This window comes from Seriola aureovittata, chromosome 20, assembly GCF_021018895.1.
Source record: "Seriola aureovittata isolate HTS-2021-v1 ecotype China chromosome 20, ASM2101889v1, whole genome shotgun sequence".
Taxonomy (NCBI): domain Eukaryota; kingdom Metazoa; phylum Chordata; class Actinopteri; order Carangiformes; family Carangidae; genus Seriola; species Seriola aureovittata.
The window spans coordinates 7,058,555-7,074,102 of NC_079383.1; the positions used below are offsets into that span (position 1 = coordinate 7,058,555).

Here is a 15,548-nt window from a genome sequence, read left to right on the forward strand (position 1 = left end):
GTCTCACAATTCACACTGCACACCAGGACAAAAAACAAGCAGGGAACTCTAGTTATCTCTGTTGTCCTTTATTTCATTGTGACATTCATCTTGAAACACTCAGTTGTGCATATTCAGCTGAGACAGCTGGCTGCAAGTCACAATCACACATCACCTCTATATCTGCAGACCACACTCCACCAGGCAACTCAAGATGTTCCACTGGATCATAATACAGTTTGTAATCAACAGACTTTCAGACATCGCAGTCAACACTAATTAAAGTTTTTGACTTTTTTCATCTTATTCTGTACAGCCCTTTTGTCAACTTGCATTGGTTTTAAATGTGCTTCATGAAAAAATGTGACATGAGTTGTTCTTTTCACAAATCTTCACTGTCATCACGGACTAATTTACATTCATGCATAGTACACATGATCATGGCAACTTCTGGTATAATGTATCCACATATCTCGATTTTAACATGCACACACACACACACACACACACACACACACACACACACACACACACAACTGCTGTCAGAATGCAACTCAAATGAATCTCGTTTGACCACTTGAAGCCAGATTTCACTTCTCCATTCAAATTTGCATTTATCTGTGAGAAAATGTGACCACTATTTGAAAGAAAAAAACATTATTTCACTCAGCCACACCACTTGTAGAAAGTATTGTGGTGCATATTTGGTAACTCACCTCAAGTACAGACCCCATAACCACAGATGAGCTGCTTTATGAAGACAAATAAACTGCATCACTGTGTGTTTGCTGTATCATGTACTTTATATATGATATATAAGTGGTCACTTGTGTCCCTGACCACCACTGAATATGGCTTGTGCAATTGCACCTAGTGCAAGTCCATCCTGTTAACTACTGTGCAAAGTTATGAAGGTTTGGCCGCCATGTTGTGTGAATGCCCTCTAACCCATTTTATTTGGCTTTCTTCTGACTCCTGACCTAATATAGCTGAATAATCAAATGGCATTCTTCTTGGTCAACAATCTGTGACCTGTGTCAAAGTGCCTTCTGCACATGATGGTTTCTGGGCTGCAAGTCTTTCCCAATCCTTTCCCAGTGTGATCAGGCTCTTAAGCCTTTGGTTGAGCCAGTAGCAGTATTTCATCACTCCAGGTCCATCTCTTAATTTTATATAACCTGCTGCTCTTTTCCTGACAGACACTGAAAACCTGGGTTTGCACCTTTAAACTTAATATCTGCAAGTAGTGGTGGTTTCCAAATTCATAATGAATCCAGAAGTGCAGGATGAGTCATAGTACACATTACCTATTGATAACTGAATTGTGGTAGAAAATGAAAACCTTCAACCTTCGTATCAACTGCTGCCCTGAGTTGACTGGATTTCTTTTTTTCATTTTTTTTTAACCCGTGCTTAGATCTAATCCTGCCTGTCCTGCAGAAGAGTAACAAAAACTTGCTCTAATTTATGTTGACTCTAACTAATTGACTGGCAACTTTGTATTTTGAAAGATGTGTAAAAGTTATGGTGCTTCAAGGCTTTAAGAAAGCTCCAGTTTCTCTTTTTTATGTTCCAACCACCATGACCCTGAGCATCACCACAGCGGTATTTTGGTTACTCTCTGGTTAGGCCTCCAGCACTCTGCACAGCTATACACTGATCTATCAGCCTTCTCCCTCCTGAGTAACTACACACATGCACTCAAAAGGAAAGACATGCATTGTCATTCCTCTCTCTGCAACACACTGCTGATACTGTCCCCTGTTTAGTACCTTAATGTTTATGATGGTCTCTGTACACATTTGTTTAAACGCAATGGCCTGTCACTATTTTTTGTCAATTTTTCACAGCAAAATAGACAAGGGAGTCTCAATATATGTGTCCAAACCAGCCTACTGATAAACTGGAATTTCATGTTGATGTTGCATCTGAGTCTCACGGATGGGAAGGAAACCTCAAACCCCTCCTCTTCAAGATACAGAACTGGGCAGTTGCTGCACATCTTAGCAAAACAGGAAATTTCATGTTTCCTCTGCTGCTTATAGCAACAGCTTGCTTCACATTACTTCTGCATATGTTGACACACACACATACACCCACACACAAGCTCTCTCTCTCTCTCACACACACACACACACACACACGCACACACGCACACACACGCACACGCACACACACACACACACACACACACACACACAACACACACACACACCCACAAGAACGCAGCCACATTTTTACATCAGGTTGTCAGGATTAGTGCCTGGTTTTGAACCGCACTTCAATGAACCAAACAGAGGTATGAAAGACTGAATACCGTGTTGTTTACATACTAATCACACAATTGTTCCTTCATCAAGGGGTACAGTTTTACAATGAATTAAATTTATTTCCAAAATACATTCAATTACATTTCTCAATAATACACTGTACAGACTACAGTTGTGTGGTTTATAAAGTATCAGTAAGAAGTAGGCTTCAAACACCTTTTTTTAATTGATTTTTGTAGCATTTTGGGCTTGAAGGTGATGAGAACGATAATTGAAATGCCCACAAATGAAAGACATATGGGTACAAAAAGCAGAATGTACCAGAATATAGATTCCCCACCTTCTTCCCAACACACAGATGACTGTAAGTGCTGTACTGTGTGTATGATTCGAACAGGATCTTCACATTCAATTTCTGACTGTCCAACCATACTGATTGTCTTTGTTGTTACAAATGTCCTGAACCACTCTGTTTGGCAGCAGTTGAACGGATTTCCTGTGAGGAAAACAATGTGAAGTTTTGGAGCTAATGTGTTAGCCAGACCTGAGGGGATAGTGGACAGTCTGTTGTCCCTCAAGTCGAGCACTTTCAGGTCAAGATCTAGGAGTGACGGGGGAAGATGGTCAAGAGAGTTCCTTGAAATGTTTAAAAACTTCAGACGTTTGTAATGGGAGAAGTCAAAGTCTTGTAGGTGAGTGTTTCCTAAACCTAGATGCTGTAAAGTTATGCTGAGACTTTGTATTGATTGTTGGACAATGAGTCCTGGATTATCAGACAGTTCCAGGTGCGTTAGTGACAACCCTGTGAATGCAGACGATGGGATTATTTCAATGTTGCATCCTTTAAGATAGAGCTGCCCAAGGGAGACAACATTTCTCCAATCCACACAAGATGAGATAGTTTCTGTTTTGATCTCATCTTCTTCAGAAGGACAAACGTCAATGTTGTTATAGCTGAGATCCACTGACCTGAGGCTTGGCAGTGAGGAAAATAATTTCAAGGGTAACCACTCAAGATCATTCAGGCTCAGGTTAAAGTATGTCAGATTGCCAAGAGTGATCAGCGTGTATTCATCTGCTACAATCTGATTCAGCCTGTTGTTGCTGAGGTCCAACTCATACAAGCTGCCAGAGAACTGTTCTGAAGTTAGATTTAAGGTTTCCAGACAGTTTGTGCACATTCCAAGTCTGGACAGCATAGGCATTTTCTGAATGAATCCTTGGGGGAAATACCCCACCTGGTTTCCTCTTAGATCCAAAATCTCAAGAGAGGAGATGTCACCGTGAAGACTGTCATCCCACAACTTAGCAGTCGTATTGCTTGTGTACTTTTTCAGATTGTAGAACTCAACAGTTGTTGTTGAGTTTGGGAATGTGGAGTTGTCTGCCAAGTGTTCGTAGAACCGAATGCTGTTGTGGGACAGGTAAAGGTTCCGTAAATGACTATGGCTGGGCAAAAAAGGAAAGAAGAGCAGTTTGTTATGTGATAGATCAAGTGTCTCTAGCTGGAAAGTGTCATTGAGGTCTTGTCTGGAGATGAACCACTCAATGAAGTTGTGGCTGGTGTTGAGGACCACCATCTGAGTCATGTGGAAGTCAGTTAGGCAAGGGAGATAGTTGAAGGCCAAGTTAAGCCTCTGGAGTTTGGGATTGCTGTCAAAGGCGCCATCAATCTCGAACATGATGTTCCTCTGCAGGTCGAGTTCTTTGAGCAGGTGAAGGTCCCTGAACGAGGTCTCATCAAGTCTCTGCAAGAGGTTTCCGGAAAGATTAAGATACTCTAACGACGTCAGATTTTGGAGAAGAGTGGCAGCCGTTTCATCATCAAGTTTATTCTCAGACAGATCTAGAGCTCTAAGACCTGGTATCTTCTTTAATGCATAACTGGTTTCTGGGTCGCCAATATTAAGATTGTTATTTGCTAAATTTAGGCTTTCTAACAACTTTGAGTGTTGAAAAGTATTTGATTCTAATTTCTCCAAACTGTTGCAAGCTAAGCTCAGGCTGTTTAGTGAAGGGTAATGGAGGAGAGAGTCATCTTGTAGTGTTTGCATGTGATTGTAGTTGAGCTGAAGCTCCTCTATGTTTCTTGGTAGTCCTGAAGGCACAGAGGAGAGCTTGGCATTGTTGCAGAGAGCCGTTGTTTGTATCTGCAGAGAAAAGGAGAGCACATAACTCAAATTTGTGTGTTACTGTATTTGTATGTCTTTTTGTGGGAGAGAAATGTTTTAGCTTTTTAGAAATCCTACAGAAACTGGATTTCTTTCAGGAACAACTCTAAAAGGTAGAAATTTGCCTTTACATGCATTATATGTTTTACCTCAGGGCATTTTTATTCCTCAAGAATTGTTAATCTTGTCAGCTGATTATTTTACTAGGTTCAGGTAGAAAAATCACATGTCTGAAAGCAGCACCGTGACTGAGTGCAGCCTCACAGAGCAGTTAGTGAGGCTGTTGTCCTTATGATGTTTGACTATTTATCAGATTCAGTTGTTCAGTTCAGTTTTAATAAACCAGTTGATGAATTTTTCCTGGCTGACATGTTGCGAAATTAAGAATGGTGTTTTTGATATACGTTATTTTATATATATGTGTGTGTGTGTGTGTGTGTGTGTGTGTGTGTGTGTGTGTGTGTGTGTGTGTGTGTGTGTGTGTGTGATTGTGTGTGTGTGTGTGTGTGTGTACAATTAACATAATATTGATGTATTAGTAGTAAATCACCGATTATAAAATATGGGGGTTGTGAGATTGTGAAAACTTTGCTTTGTCTTTTGAGATGGTGCTTCATTCAGTTGGAGGACAGTCCGCCATTGTAAATGTTAATCATTTGTTAAATGGATTTGGTCTGGGTGGATATGGGTCTTCCTGATAATATGAAAGTCTTAAAAAGATAAACCCTACACCTCATTAGAGAGTGGGCTATACTAGTGGGAAGATGACTAATAATTATTTGGTAAATTAATCAAATTGCCAGTGGGAAATATCAGACCGCATATAATGATTTAATTTCCTGCAGGATGCTCGCATGAAAAGGTTTAGTCAACTTGTCTTTTACTGAAATTGTCCATCTGAGTTTGTCAGTGTGAAGACGCTTTTCTTAGTAACACTAGACTCACACTCTTATGTGTTTAAACATGTTTAAAACATTCATAAAAACCACACATAAATTGTATTCTGTATCCTGTTCCTCACACCTTACTCAGATAATTTCATGTCCAGCTTTTATTAAGCAGAGCTGAAAAAAAAGAGATATCTTACCAGCTGGCATGGGCTGCGTTGTGGATGACTTGAGACTGCTGTCAGGATTATCCACACGGGTAACAAGCAAAGCAGGATGGGAGTGAATCCGTGGACCGGCATTTTAACATCTTTACTGTTGACAAGATGACAGAAGGGGAGAGAAAAAACGCTTTGAATGATGGCTTATTTTACATTAGATATTTTTAACATATTATTTTTGAAACTTGAGAATACCTGCTGTCATAATTTTCATGCAATGTCTAGTATCATGAAAGGAGCAACATGTCCTCTGTGCATGAGAAGCTGGGGAAATCAATTGCTCCACCATAACTGGATTATTAAACGAGCAGAAGCGGCTTAACACTGAAGTGTGGAGGTCAAAGTGGTGGGTGGGCACAGACATTTACATTCAACCCTGACAAACCTGGGCTCAGTTCCAGACTTTTCAGTCAACTTTTCAGATAAGTTTTTTATGACCTAGTCATAGCTGACACATTTCTGCAGCTTTGAGCAAATTATTTGTGCCATATCCTAAACTTTACTTGTCAAACGTGAGAATGTTGCGTTCAGTTCATGTCTGTAACGGGGGTGGTATGTCGTCCTTATAGCGTCCACAACGTGTAATCTGTGGTTCATTTTGTGTTGTATGCGGATGACCCAATACAGTGTGGAAAGGCATCACAGTAAAGTTAGAGATAAATAATTTGAAAAAATGTTTTATATGTACAGTATATTTTTTATTTATTTAGACTTTTGATCCGGTCCCAGCCTGTGGAAATTGATTAATGTTTTCTCTATAATATCAACTTTTATCCTGAAAACAGCTGCTGGACATTTTGGTAGAATCTCCCTAATTTCAGTTCAAACCACTGGGTGACGCACACTGAATGTGAAGGCCTTGTGTTCCTTTTTTTACTTGCGCACATGTAATGTAACATGTAATCTTTGTATTGTAGTGGCCTGAAGAAAAATTCTGTTTTGCGGGGTATCATTTAAACCCCCCACAGTGTTTTCTCTTTCATGTGAACAATTTTGTTCTCATTTCTGTTTTCTATGATAACATTTTATCTCTGTGTTCTTGTCATTTTTTTGCTGTGTTTTACCACAGTTCAAATAAATACTTTATCCCATCCAATTAATCTGCACGGCTAACAGTAATGAACTACACAGAGACAATAACACTATTCAGTTTCTTAACTATGCTATCTGTTGTGGAGAAGAGTTACACACTGAAAAGACATTTTGCAGAATACCACTTTCTCTTTTATCAGTGTTACTGGACTTTATAAAGGTCGTTTGAAAGAAAACTTAAACTTAAAATCATCTATAATAATGACATACAAACTGTGATGACATAAACCCCTCTTATATTGCAAAAGTACACAGCATATGGTTCCATTCATCTGAATAATGATTAAAAAAAATGTGATATGTTTATATGATATTGAGAGATATAAACTGAAACTAAAACTCAACATTATTAGACTGAAATGACATTGTGTCATTTGGATTTTTAAACTTTAGATGTTTAATAGTTTGCAGTCCATAATTCATGGGACATTATTCAAATGCAATTGAAAGCCATTTAAGATTAATGAAGATTAATTATACAACTTTTATTTCAGTATAGTCTGTAATGCTGGTTTAAGATTAAATTGATCTACATGCCAGAAAATGCTGTGCAAAAACTAAATGACATAAACATATTTTTGTTGACATTTGTTTTCGAGTCTTTATGACATCCTATATGACACTGGCAGGTTTTACAGTATGTTCCAAAGCAGGTGGTTAAATACACCAAAAGCAAAACTTTCAGCATTCATAATTTAGACAAAGCATGGGTTTCTTTTAGCTGTCATAGCATCCGTGCATACTGCATTAGTAGAGTGCACAGTGCATTTACTTACACTGGTGGTTAGGTGTAGATTTCCCAAGCCACTGATGGTTGATCTCCTGACCATATCGCTGGTTGACCCGCTGTTGCAGTGTGTGTTCTCACAGCTGCCTTCCTCTGCTCTCACTTGAGCAGTAATGCCTCTTTTTACTATTCACGGAAGCAGGCAGTCAACGGAAACCAAGTCACATGGACAAGCTGCAATCAGAAAGAAGTTCTCAAGCCCGGGGCCACAGGAAGGCGAGTGCAGGCTGAGCAGCTTTCAACCAGCACTGCAGTTTTTTTTTTTCTTCTCAACGCCACGACAGTAATTTTGTTATACTGTCACTAAGGTTGGTAGCAGAACTGCCACCACAAAAACCCAATGAGAACACACCCTTCACACCCTCAGCTCATGCTGATCAGTCAGCCAAGTACAGAGGAAACCACTCAATGCACACACCCTTCCTGCCTGATTTTCTGGCCTTTCACTGCAACAGCCATCACAAAGCACACACATACACACAAAGACAAAATCATCTCTATGTATATATAGCAATGTACTGCAGGGTAACAACGCTCCTGCACCAAATAACAAAAGACAGGGAATCAAGAAGATGAGTGATGGATAACACAACTCATACCACAACAATGTGATCTAGGTGAGAAATGGAGAAGTCCTCTAATATTTTATTTTCAACATTAGTTACAACATGGCTACTTCAAGTACCTTCAGTCATCACTACGTGTCACTCTTTCTCTTCCTTGAGGTCCAGCTACTGAATGGACCTGAAGCTCTATTTTGTCTTTTGGTTAAGTCTATTTCTGAACTTGTTTTTAGTTGCCCATGGGTGCAAGAATGGGGAATTAGGAAACAGGAAGTGATGGTCCCGTCCTTGGAGAGCTGATTACTAAGTGATCCCTTCCTGTTTTCACACTGGACATCTCTAGCTCTCACTTCTGACTCTGTTGTAAGTTTGAGTATCAACAAGATTTTCTTAGCGATAAGAATCCATGTTGAGTAGGATTTACTCTGCTTAAGTAAAACCAGAGAGAGAGCACATGAGCTGGTTGTACAAAGTGAAAAAACACAACAATAAGATGACCTGTGTTCACTGTCACTGTGTCCAGCCACCACTGCCCGTATGCTCATGTACAGCTAATCTCATTTATTGCAAACATGAGGTTCACTGTGGGCCCACTAACATTCAGTTTCATACATAGGCTACACTTTGTCCCTACCAACCCTTGCAGTTTCTCCAGTGACCAGGAGTGACAGCAATACTGCAGAACAGTGGCAAGGACACCACAGAAGAAGAATGTTGGGGGCATTCTTGTGAAAGAGGGTTGAAGTTGTCATTCATGACCTTTGCTGCATGACCTTCTTCTATTATTCGATGTCATCTCTCTCCTGTCACTATCAAATAAATAAAAATCAAACCTGAAACTTAAAAATAAAAGAATAAACATTCTTTACGAGGTTCCTTGGGGAGTTTTTGACCATTAGTAGTGCTATGGAGCAGTTGAATGAGTTTTTGTTTGTTATTGTGCACAGACATTAAGACGCAAATGCACGTGGGTAACGTGAGACATGAAGAAGGAAGACACTGCTAGGAAGTGATCATGAATGTAATCAAACTTTTGAACTGCTCAGCTTTGTTTTGTGAGAAAGAAAAATCATTCTGCAGTATGACAGACATGTCACTGTTAACCCCCCTGCCTTACATCTCTGGTCAGTCTCAGTCTGACTTGAAAAAATATCTTCACAGTGGACATAAACTGTTACATGGGCATGGTCTACTGGCTCCAGATGTTACATGTACATGGTTTAAGTAGCTGTGTAAATCAGCATGTTCACTTCCACCTGTGGACTTGTGCAGTAGTGTGAACATGTGCAGCAGACGTGTGAATACCGAGAACTATTCTTTATCTGTTTCAGGACTTGAAGCCTCATCAACACATAGAATGAAAATTTGCATTCTATTTCTGAGAGCTGAGAGGATAATGTGGCAGTTGGGGTGTAAAGTCCCATGGGTGAGGGCGGGTGAGGGCGTGTGTGGGCAACTCATACCCAGCAGCAACAATGACAACTGCAAACATAAGGATGAATTCTTAGTCTCTCAGGTTTAGTGTTTTTCTTTTAATTTCCTGTTTCACTTTCTTTCCTAACAGCAGATAGAGACATAATTCACATCTTCCACCTAATATCTTTCAAACATACATCACTTGTTTTTCAATATTATAAGCTTTAAATTTTACTGCTCTGCTGCAGATCAATGACAACAGATCCAGTTTTCGAAAACCTACTTGATACCAGATTTATTATTAAGCAGAAGGTGGAAACCTCTATCTTCTTGAGACTTCCCTCTGCACATGACCGGGCTTTTCTGTGGTGGCAAGGCACATATTTGTGTAATCATCTTGTCAAGTTGATCACTGTCCTCTTGTGGAAACAGGATGTATTACATTTTATAGGACCCCTCAAAAAAATTAAGGTTTCTGAAAGTTTCAAGTCAGTCTTACACTGTTTGTGTTCTCAGAAGGATTTAAGATAAAGGAATACATTATTTATGATGTAAAGATATTTCTAAAATTAAATATAAACAAGTGCAAAAGCTCAAGTGTGACCTATAACACAGACCGTGGGACTGTGGTTTCTGATTTGACTGTCTCTCTCATCAGATCACTAGCTTCTCAGTTTTAAAGTGATACTAGCCTTTCCTAATGTTGTTAGAGGCCTGTTTGTTTTGCTCTGAAAAGCTGGATGTCAAAAACTTGCTCCTAAATCCAGATAAAACTGAGATACTGTTCATTGGCCCAGCCCGACACAGATACCAGTTTTACCAAGTAACTTGACAACTGTTTGATTCCTCAAAGTCTGACAGCAAAGAACCTTTTGATCAGCACATTAAAGAACTCTCTAAGATCACCTTTTGAGTCATATTTCATACCAACCACCGACATCTACCTCATGGTGGAGCTAGAGAAAAAAATCATCAATAGGATTCACATCGATGCAGGGATGTAATGGATTAATGTATGGGAACAAGGTCAATCTAAGGCATGTGTAACAGGTTTGATGGTGCTCTTAAGGAAACAGGTAGTGACACTGCAATTAGAAACACAGCCCGGAGGAAATCAGACTGACTGCCAGACAGGCAGCGTGGTTAAAACAAGTAAAGGTGAAGAGACTGACACTGATAAACAGTCTGAACAGGACAGAATGACAGGAAAGTGGAGAGACTGCTCTGTATTAGGAAACACTCAGACAGAGAAATTCAAAGACAAAGGGACCATATAAGGCAGCCACGCTCTTAGCATTGGACACACATATTCAATAAATCATTATCCTCTCCTATACACCGCAGCAGAACAGTGTGTCCACTGTGGTGTCTTTTGTCTCCTGCTGATGGAGGCTGGGTGTCTGTGAGTGTGGCACTTTGGTTTTGTCTGTTTATCCTAAGTTATGAGTCATGATTTCAAAACAAAAAGATGCTGCCTGAAATTTGTAAAATGCATCTCACAACAAACATACCAGACACATATTGAGAGCAGTAAAATGTTCCAATCACCTGAATATAGCTTGAGTCCGGTGTTGCACCACCTTCATAAATCATTTTGTAAATGGTTAGATGAATAAAATATAGTAGCAATTTAGTGGGAGACTCCAGATAAAAATACCACCAATGTGAAGCTTAAACTGTTTTGTTTGTCAGAGGAGGTGATTCAGGTTATTTTTAGGTCTTGTCAGGGAAAATATCTTGATGCAGTCTTTAAATTAGTATTGCTGAAGGATGACTTTTGCTCTGCTAATGCAGGTTTCCTATTTTTGGCATATGTTGTTATATTTGTGAGGTCTTCCTGTTTACAGTTTAGTAGTGTTACTACAGCAGGTCAGGCATATGTGTGGCAGATACCAGCTTCCTGTCTTGAATAATAAGAGGCTCTAGAATTATTTTAGATATAAAAAAAGGCTTTCTAACTGTTTATTCAGCCAACAGAAATATACTTATGATCCTAGCAATGTAAAATTTCAATATTTTTAGATGTTGCTAAAAATATTGAAATTTAACAGCACATACATTATACATTGAAAGATAACTTAAAACATTAAAACTAGAAAGATAATATATTAATTTAGTGAGATAATGTATATTATGATTTGGCGATATACAAATAAAATTGAATTAAAAAAGTGTTAATGACATGATTCAAAATGGTGTCTGACAGCGAACCTTAGTCTTATAACTTCCTGTTCTCTATACTGGAGATCAGATGTATTTATATTCTTCTGTCTTCTGTGGAAACAGGTAAAAGATGAGAGCTGTGGACAGACTTCCTCTTGGTATAGTATATAGTATATAGAGTAGTATATAATATAGAACATTACATGACATACTTTTCATGCAGACTCACTCTCAGGCTGATGTGTGACCTGCCTGTGTTGTGCAGTTTCTTTTCATGCTGGAGGAACTAATGTATCTGAAGTGGTTCGTCTTGTATATTTCATAATTTGTCTCCATTCTTTACAGTAAATCAATGTCCTAAAGTAGCTCCTGCAGTTACTGTATAAGCATGTCATCACTAGCCTACAAAATCCATGTATCTGCAAAACCTTTCATGGGCTAAGAAAAACAGTCCTGTTTTTCACCTTTGTGACAATGTATTTTTCACATAAATCAATGGGATTTTGCATGATTCATTTATTTTAAGATTTAGGAATATTTCTCAACACGTAAAAGAACAATTTATCTGAACAATTCGAAATCACAAAATGTGGAGATACATGGTTTTTACCAGACCTTGACAATATGCAGTTTATAGGCTTGAGCTCTTTAGCTCTGAGTCTTCCTTCCAAAGTTCAGGGGACAGATTTGTGTAACATGGGCTGGAAACATGTAGTGTAACTGGACAGCTGTGACTGCGCAGATAAATCGACAGGCTGTGGTATACAACCATCTGTGCTGCAAACACAAGCATCAAACCATCTTTGTTCTAAGAGTGGCACCTTATAGACTTTATTTTCGAACCCTATAACCATACAGTATCTATAGTACCATAGATAAAACCAATAAATAGTGTGTAATACTACAGTAGCACATTAAAAAGGACACACATTAACATGATACGGATATAGTTTCCACCATTACTGGATGAGTATTTTAAAAGGGCAAATGATTCAGTCCATACACCAGTGTCCATGCACATGTGTGACAGTTGGTCCTTAAGTTCTCTGTTTGCCTTTATCAAAATACAACATTAGGTCACATTTGGCATAAAACCATTATAATCCAGTCACTGATTATAGTTCACCTGTGTTAACTCATACAACAGATAGCTATTCATAACAACGACTGTGTCACTTATTAAAATTATGTCTTAAAGTATTTGCCACAGTTTAGAAGAGTTTTGGCCTCATTCAAGCGGACAAAATATCAAGTAAATGTTCAGCACTGAATCACATGAAATTAAATTATGTTCCCCTGGTCTGTACATAAAAGGTCCAGCAGCTAAACTGTAAAAGTGGACACTTCCACGTGTTTATGACTGTCCCCACACCCTTTTCCCTGTAGTCCAAAAACTGACTGGGTTCATGTGCCGCTGTAGTAGAAATGCCAACAGTCCTCTCTACGTATGTGAATAGAGTTATTTTGCTTGGAGGAAACATGACCACTTTTGACATGGTGCAACACACATGGTTGGCACTGTGTTGACAGTCAAAGTCCTGCACTCACCAGTGGCTTGATAATTTGAATGGTGGCACATGTTATTCTGCTTCTAGCCGTCCAGAGGTTTTCCCAAGTACACCATGGTGACCTCAGTGTTTCCGTATACTGCTGAGACAGCAGGGAATAGGCAGGCTTTGGGGAGTCCACGAAATGCTACTCCAAGAAACTCAAATCCTCTCTCGAAGGCTAACGTCTTGTCATCCATGTCTAGGATCACCCGAATTCTCTCCCCAATCTGTGGACACATGATGACATGTTTATGTTGGATTAAACGGACACCAGTACCACAGCAAACTATTTGGATCAATCAGTGCAAACGTTTCAACATCATTTTAACAGAAGAATAATAACCTGATGAGGATACGAATGACATGCAGACACAACTCCAGCTCCCACCTGATATTTTGGTGCATTGTTACACTGTGGGAAATTTCCATTAACCTCCCCATTATGAAGCAGGTTGTTGTCGACCAGGTTCCAGCCCCAGCTTTGGTCATCACTGCCCAGTAGAGCAACGTAGCCCTGGCACTGCATTGCTGCCCGCTTTGTGGCGATGCCTATCACAGCCACGGTGCCAAGGGGGCCTTCCCACCAGATCTCCCAGGCATGCCGTCCTTCCGAAAAGCCAATCTTGCCACGCGCACCATCCGTGCTCTGGGCAATAGGGTTGCGGTGCAGGGTAAAGCCGTTCTTCTTCACGTAAACATTGCGAGAGCAGTCATGGGAGCTCAGAGCATGTTGAAAGGCCTTGAGCTATAGAGGACAAGAAACGGATCAGTTAATTTACTGCTGTTATAGTTTGCAGAATCTCTGCTACAGTAATTGCATTTATTGGTAATTTCTAGAGATTTGGAAAACATCTGTTACTAGATATGGATTCCTGCATATCCAAGTTGAGACACGGACATGGATTTTGGTATTTCCACCATTGAGGACACAATGTGTTCCAACAGTTAGGGCTTTGGAGTTGTAAGTTTTTGTATGGGTGTTTCACAATTAGTTGTCTAAGTAAATGATTATGATTATGATGATCAACACAGGACTAACTCTTAATACGAAAAATATATTGAGCAGGTGTGCAAGGTTTCAATTTAAAACTGGATTTTGGCATTTTAAAGTGTCGTCTGATCTATAACTGGATCAAAGTGAGGTCTAAGGACTTCTAGGATTCCTTGAGGCAACTGTACATGGTCCCGTGGAAAATAAAGAAATGTTTCCGACTGACAGTCCCATTCAGAGACTGCTCTAAATATAGGTTTAATTTTCTATCATTTACCTGCATATGATGCAAAAGCTGTGATCTGATAAAATATGGGTCTATGGGCTAATGTGTGCTTCTGACACTTCAAAACAACCTTGCACCAAACCCCATTTAAGAATCTGCCAATTTAATTCTTATGTCTTCATTTCGTTCTTAAGGCTTTTATGGCATACGATGTTGTAGCATATTGATTTGTCCTGACGACGGTGTGCAGTTTGACTCGCGCTGTAAGTGTTTGCAGAGCAAAGGTAACACTAAACGGGCAAATGTTCAAATGCATGTTGTGAACACTCACAGCCCTACCAACCGGACACAACAGTGGTACATTGGTAAACCTACTTTCCCCTTGTAGGTGGGCAGGTTACACAGGATGTCAGACCGCAGAGCCTCATCGCTCAGGGACCGGGTGCAGAGGCTGCGCCACACCTCGCTGTTTTCATCCGCGAGGATATTGTTCCAGTGCCAGCAGACCAGCGAACACCGCATCAAGTCAGACATCTCCAGATAGGAGAAAACATGCTCCAGGACCCGGGCTGGCAGCCTCCCGGCTATCCCCGCGCCTCCTCCGGCTGCAGCAGTGTAGGGAGAGCCGGCGGAGCTGCAACTAGCTGCCGCTGCTGCGCCCAGACAGGAGGAGCCTCCTCCTCCACCGACGGCTCCAGACATTATAGTCCTGCTCCTCACCGACGACACCAGCCGACAGAATAGTTTGAGCTTACACCGAAGAATGATTACTAATTATGAGTTACATAGCAACATTTCCATGAAAACACACATAAGTCGCACTGGAACCACAACACTACAGACCCTGCTCCCCCCACTTCAATGGCTGAATGGAAGTGATGCGTCAAGGTCTTGGAAGAGCAACTACACTCACTGTAATGTTAAAGAAATGAAACATATAGATTAATTAACAAAAGTAATAGTTGGTATAGATGTTACTTATAGTGGGTTATATCATGGTGGGTTGATTTATCAAATGAAGAGAAACTCCTGCTCGAGTCAAATAAATGTTATGTCCTGTCAGGACCCCAGGGCAGCGCCGCCGTGGAGCTGACACGGTGTTGCAGTGACAGGATCCCGGACGGTACAGTATAGCAGTGTGACATTGTACCGACCATGGTACCGACCCTGTCAGACTAACAGCACAGAGGAACTGGATTCAACTCAAATACCGGGGTTTCTAATAAATTCCG

General features: G+C 40.1%; 2 protein-coding genes across 3 annotated transcripts; both read right to left on the reverse strand.

Moving 5' to 3' along the window:
• Positions 1–2,342: 2,342 nt before the first annotated feature.
• Positions 2,343–7,529, reverse strand: nrros (negative regulator of reactive oxygen species). The gene is made up of 3 exons (XM_056365130.1): positions 7,397–7,529; positions 5,508–5,622; positions 2,343–4,399 (listed from the first exon to the last, which is right to left on the reverse strand). The coding sequence occupies exons 2-3, from the start codon at positions 5,607–5,609 to the stop codon at positions 2,441–2,443; spliced, it is 2,061 nt and encodes a 686-aa protein (XP_056221105.1). The 5' UTR covers positions 5,610–5,622; positions 7,397–7,529; the 3' UTR covers positions 2,343–2,440.
• A 4,518-nt stretch (positions 7,530–12,047) lies between these two features.
• On the reverse strand, positions 12,048–15,175 carry fbxo45 (F-box protein 45). Of its 2 annotated transcripts, none has more exons than XM_056364591.1 (3): positions 14,692–15,175; positions 13,443–13,844; positions 12,048–13,326 (listed from the first exon to the last, which is right to left on the reverse strand). In XM_056364591.1, the coding sequence occupies exons 1-3, from the start codon at positions 15,016–15,018 to the stop codon at positions 13,141–13,143; spliced, it is 915 nt and encodes a 304-aa protein (XP_056220566.1). In that variant the 5' UTR covers positions 15,019–15,175; the 3' UTR covers positions 12,048–13,140. The 2 variants fall into 2 exon arrangements, with proteins under 2 accessions (XP_056220566.1, XP_056220567.1); XM_056364592.1 differs by having other exon boundaries at positions 13,488–13,844; positions 14,692–15,171.
• Between the last annotated feature and the right edge of the window lie 373 nt (positions 15,176–15,548).

Coding starts and splice junctions, on each gene's coding strand:
- fbxo45 (XM_056364591.1), bottom strand. CDS start 15,018: ATGTCTGGAGCCGTCGGTGGAGGAGGAGGCTCCTCCTGTCTGGGCGCA. Junction 13,845..14,691: donor TGCCCACCTACAAGGGGAAA/GTAGGTTTACCA, acceptor TGTCCTCTATAG/CTCAAGGCCTTTCAACATGC. Junction 13,327..13,442: donor GTCATTCGTATCCTCATCAG/GTTATTATTCTT, acceptor ATGTGTCCACAG/ATTGGGGAGAGAATTCGGGT.
- nrros (XM_056365130.1), bottom strand. CDS start 5,609: ATGCCGGTCCACGGATTCACTCCCATCCTGCTTTGCTTGTTACCCGTG. Junction 4,400..5,507: donor AACGCAGCCCATGCCAGCTG/GTAAGATATCTC, acceptor TTTTCTCTGCAG/ATACAAACAACGGCTCTCTG.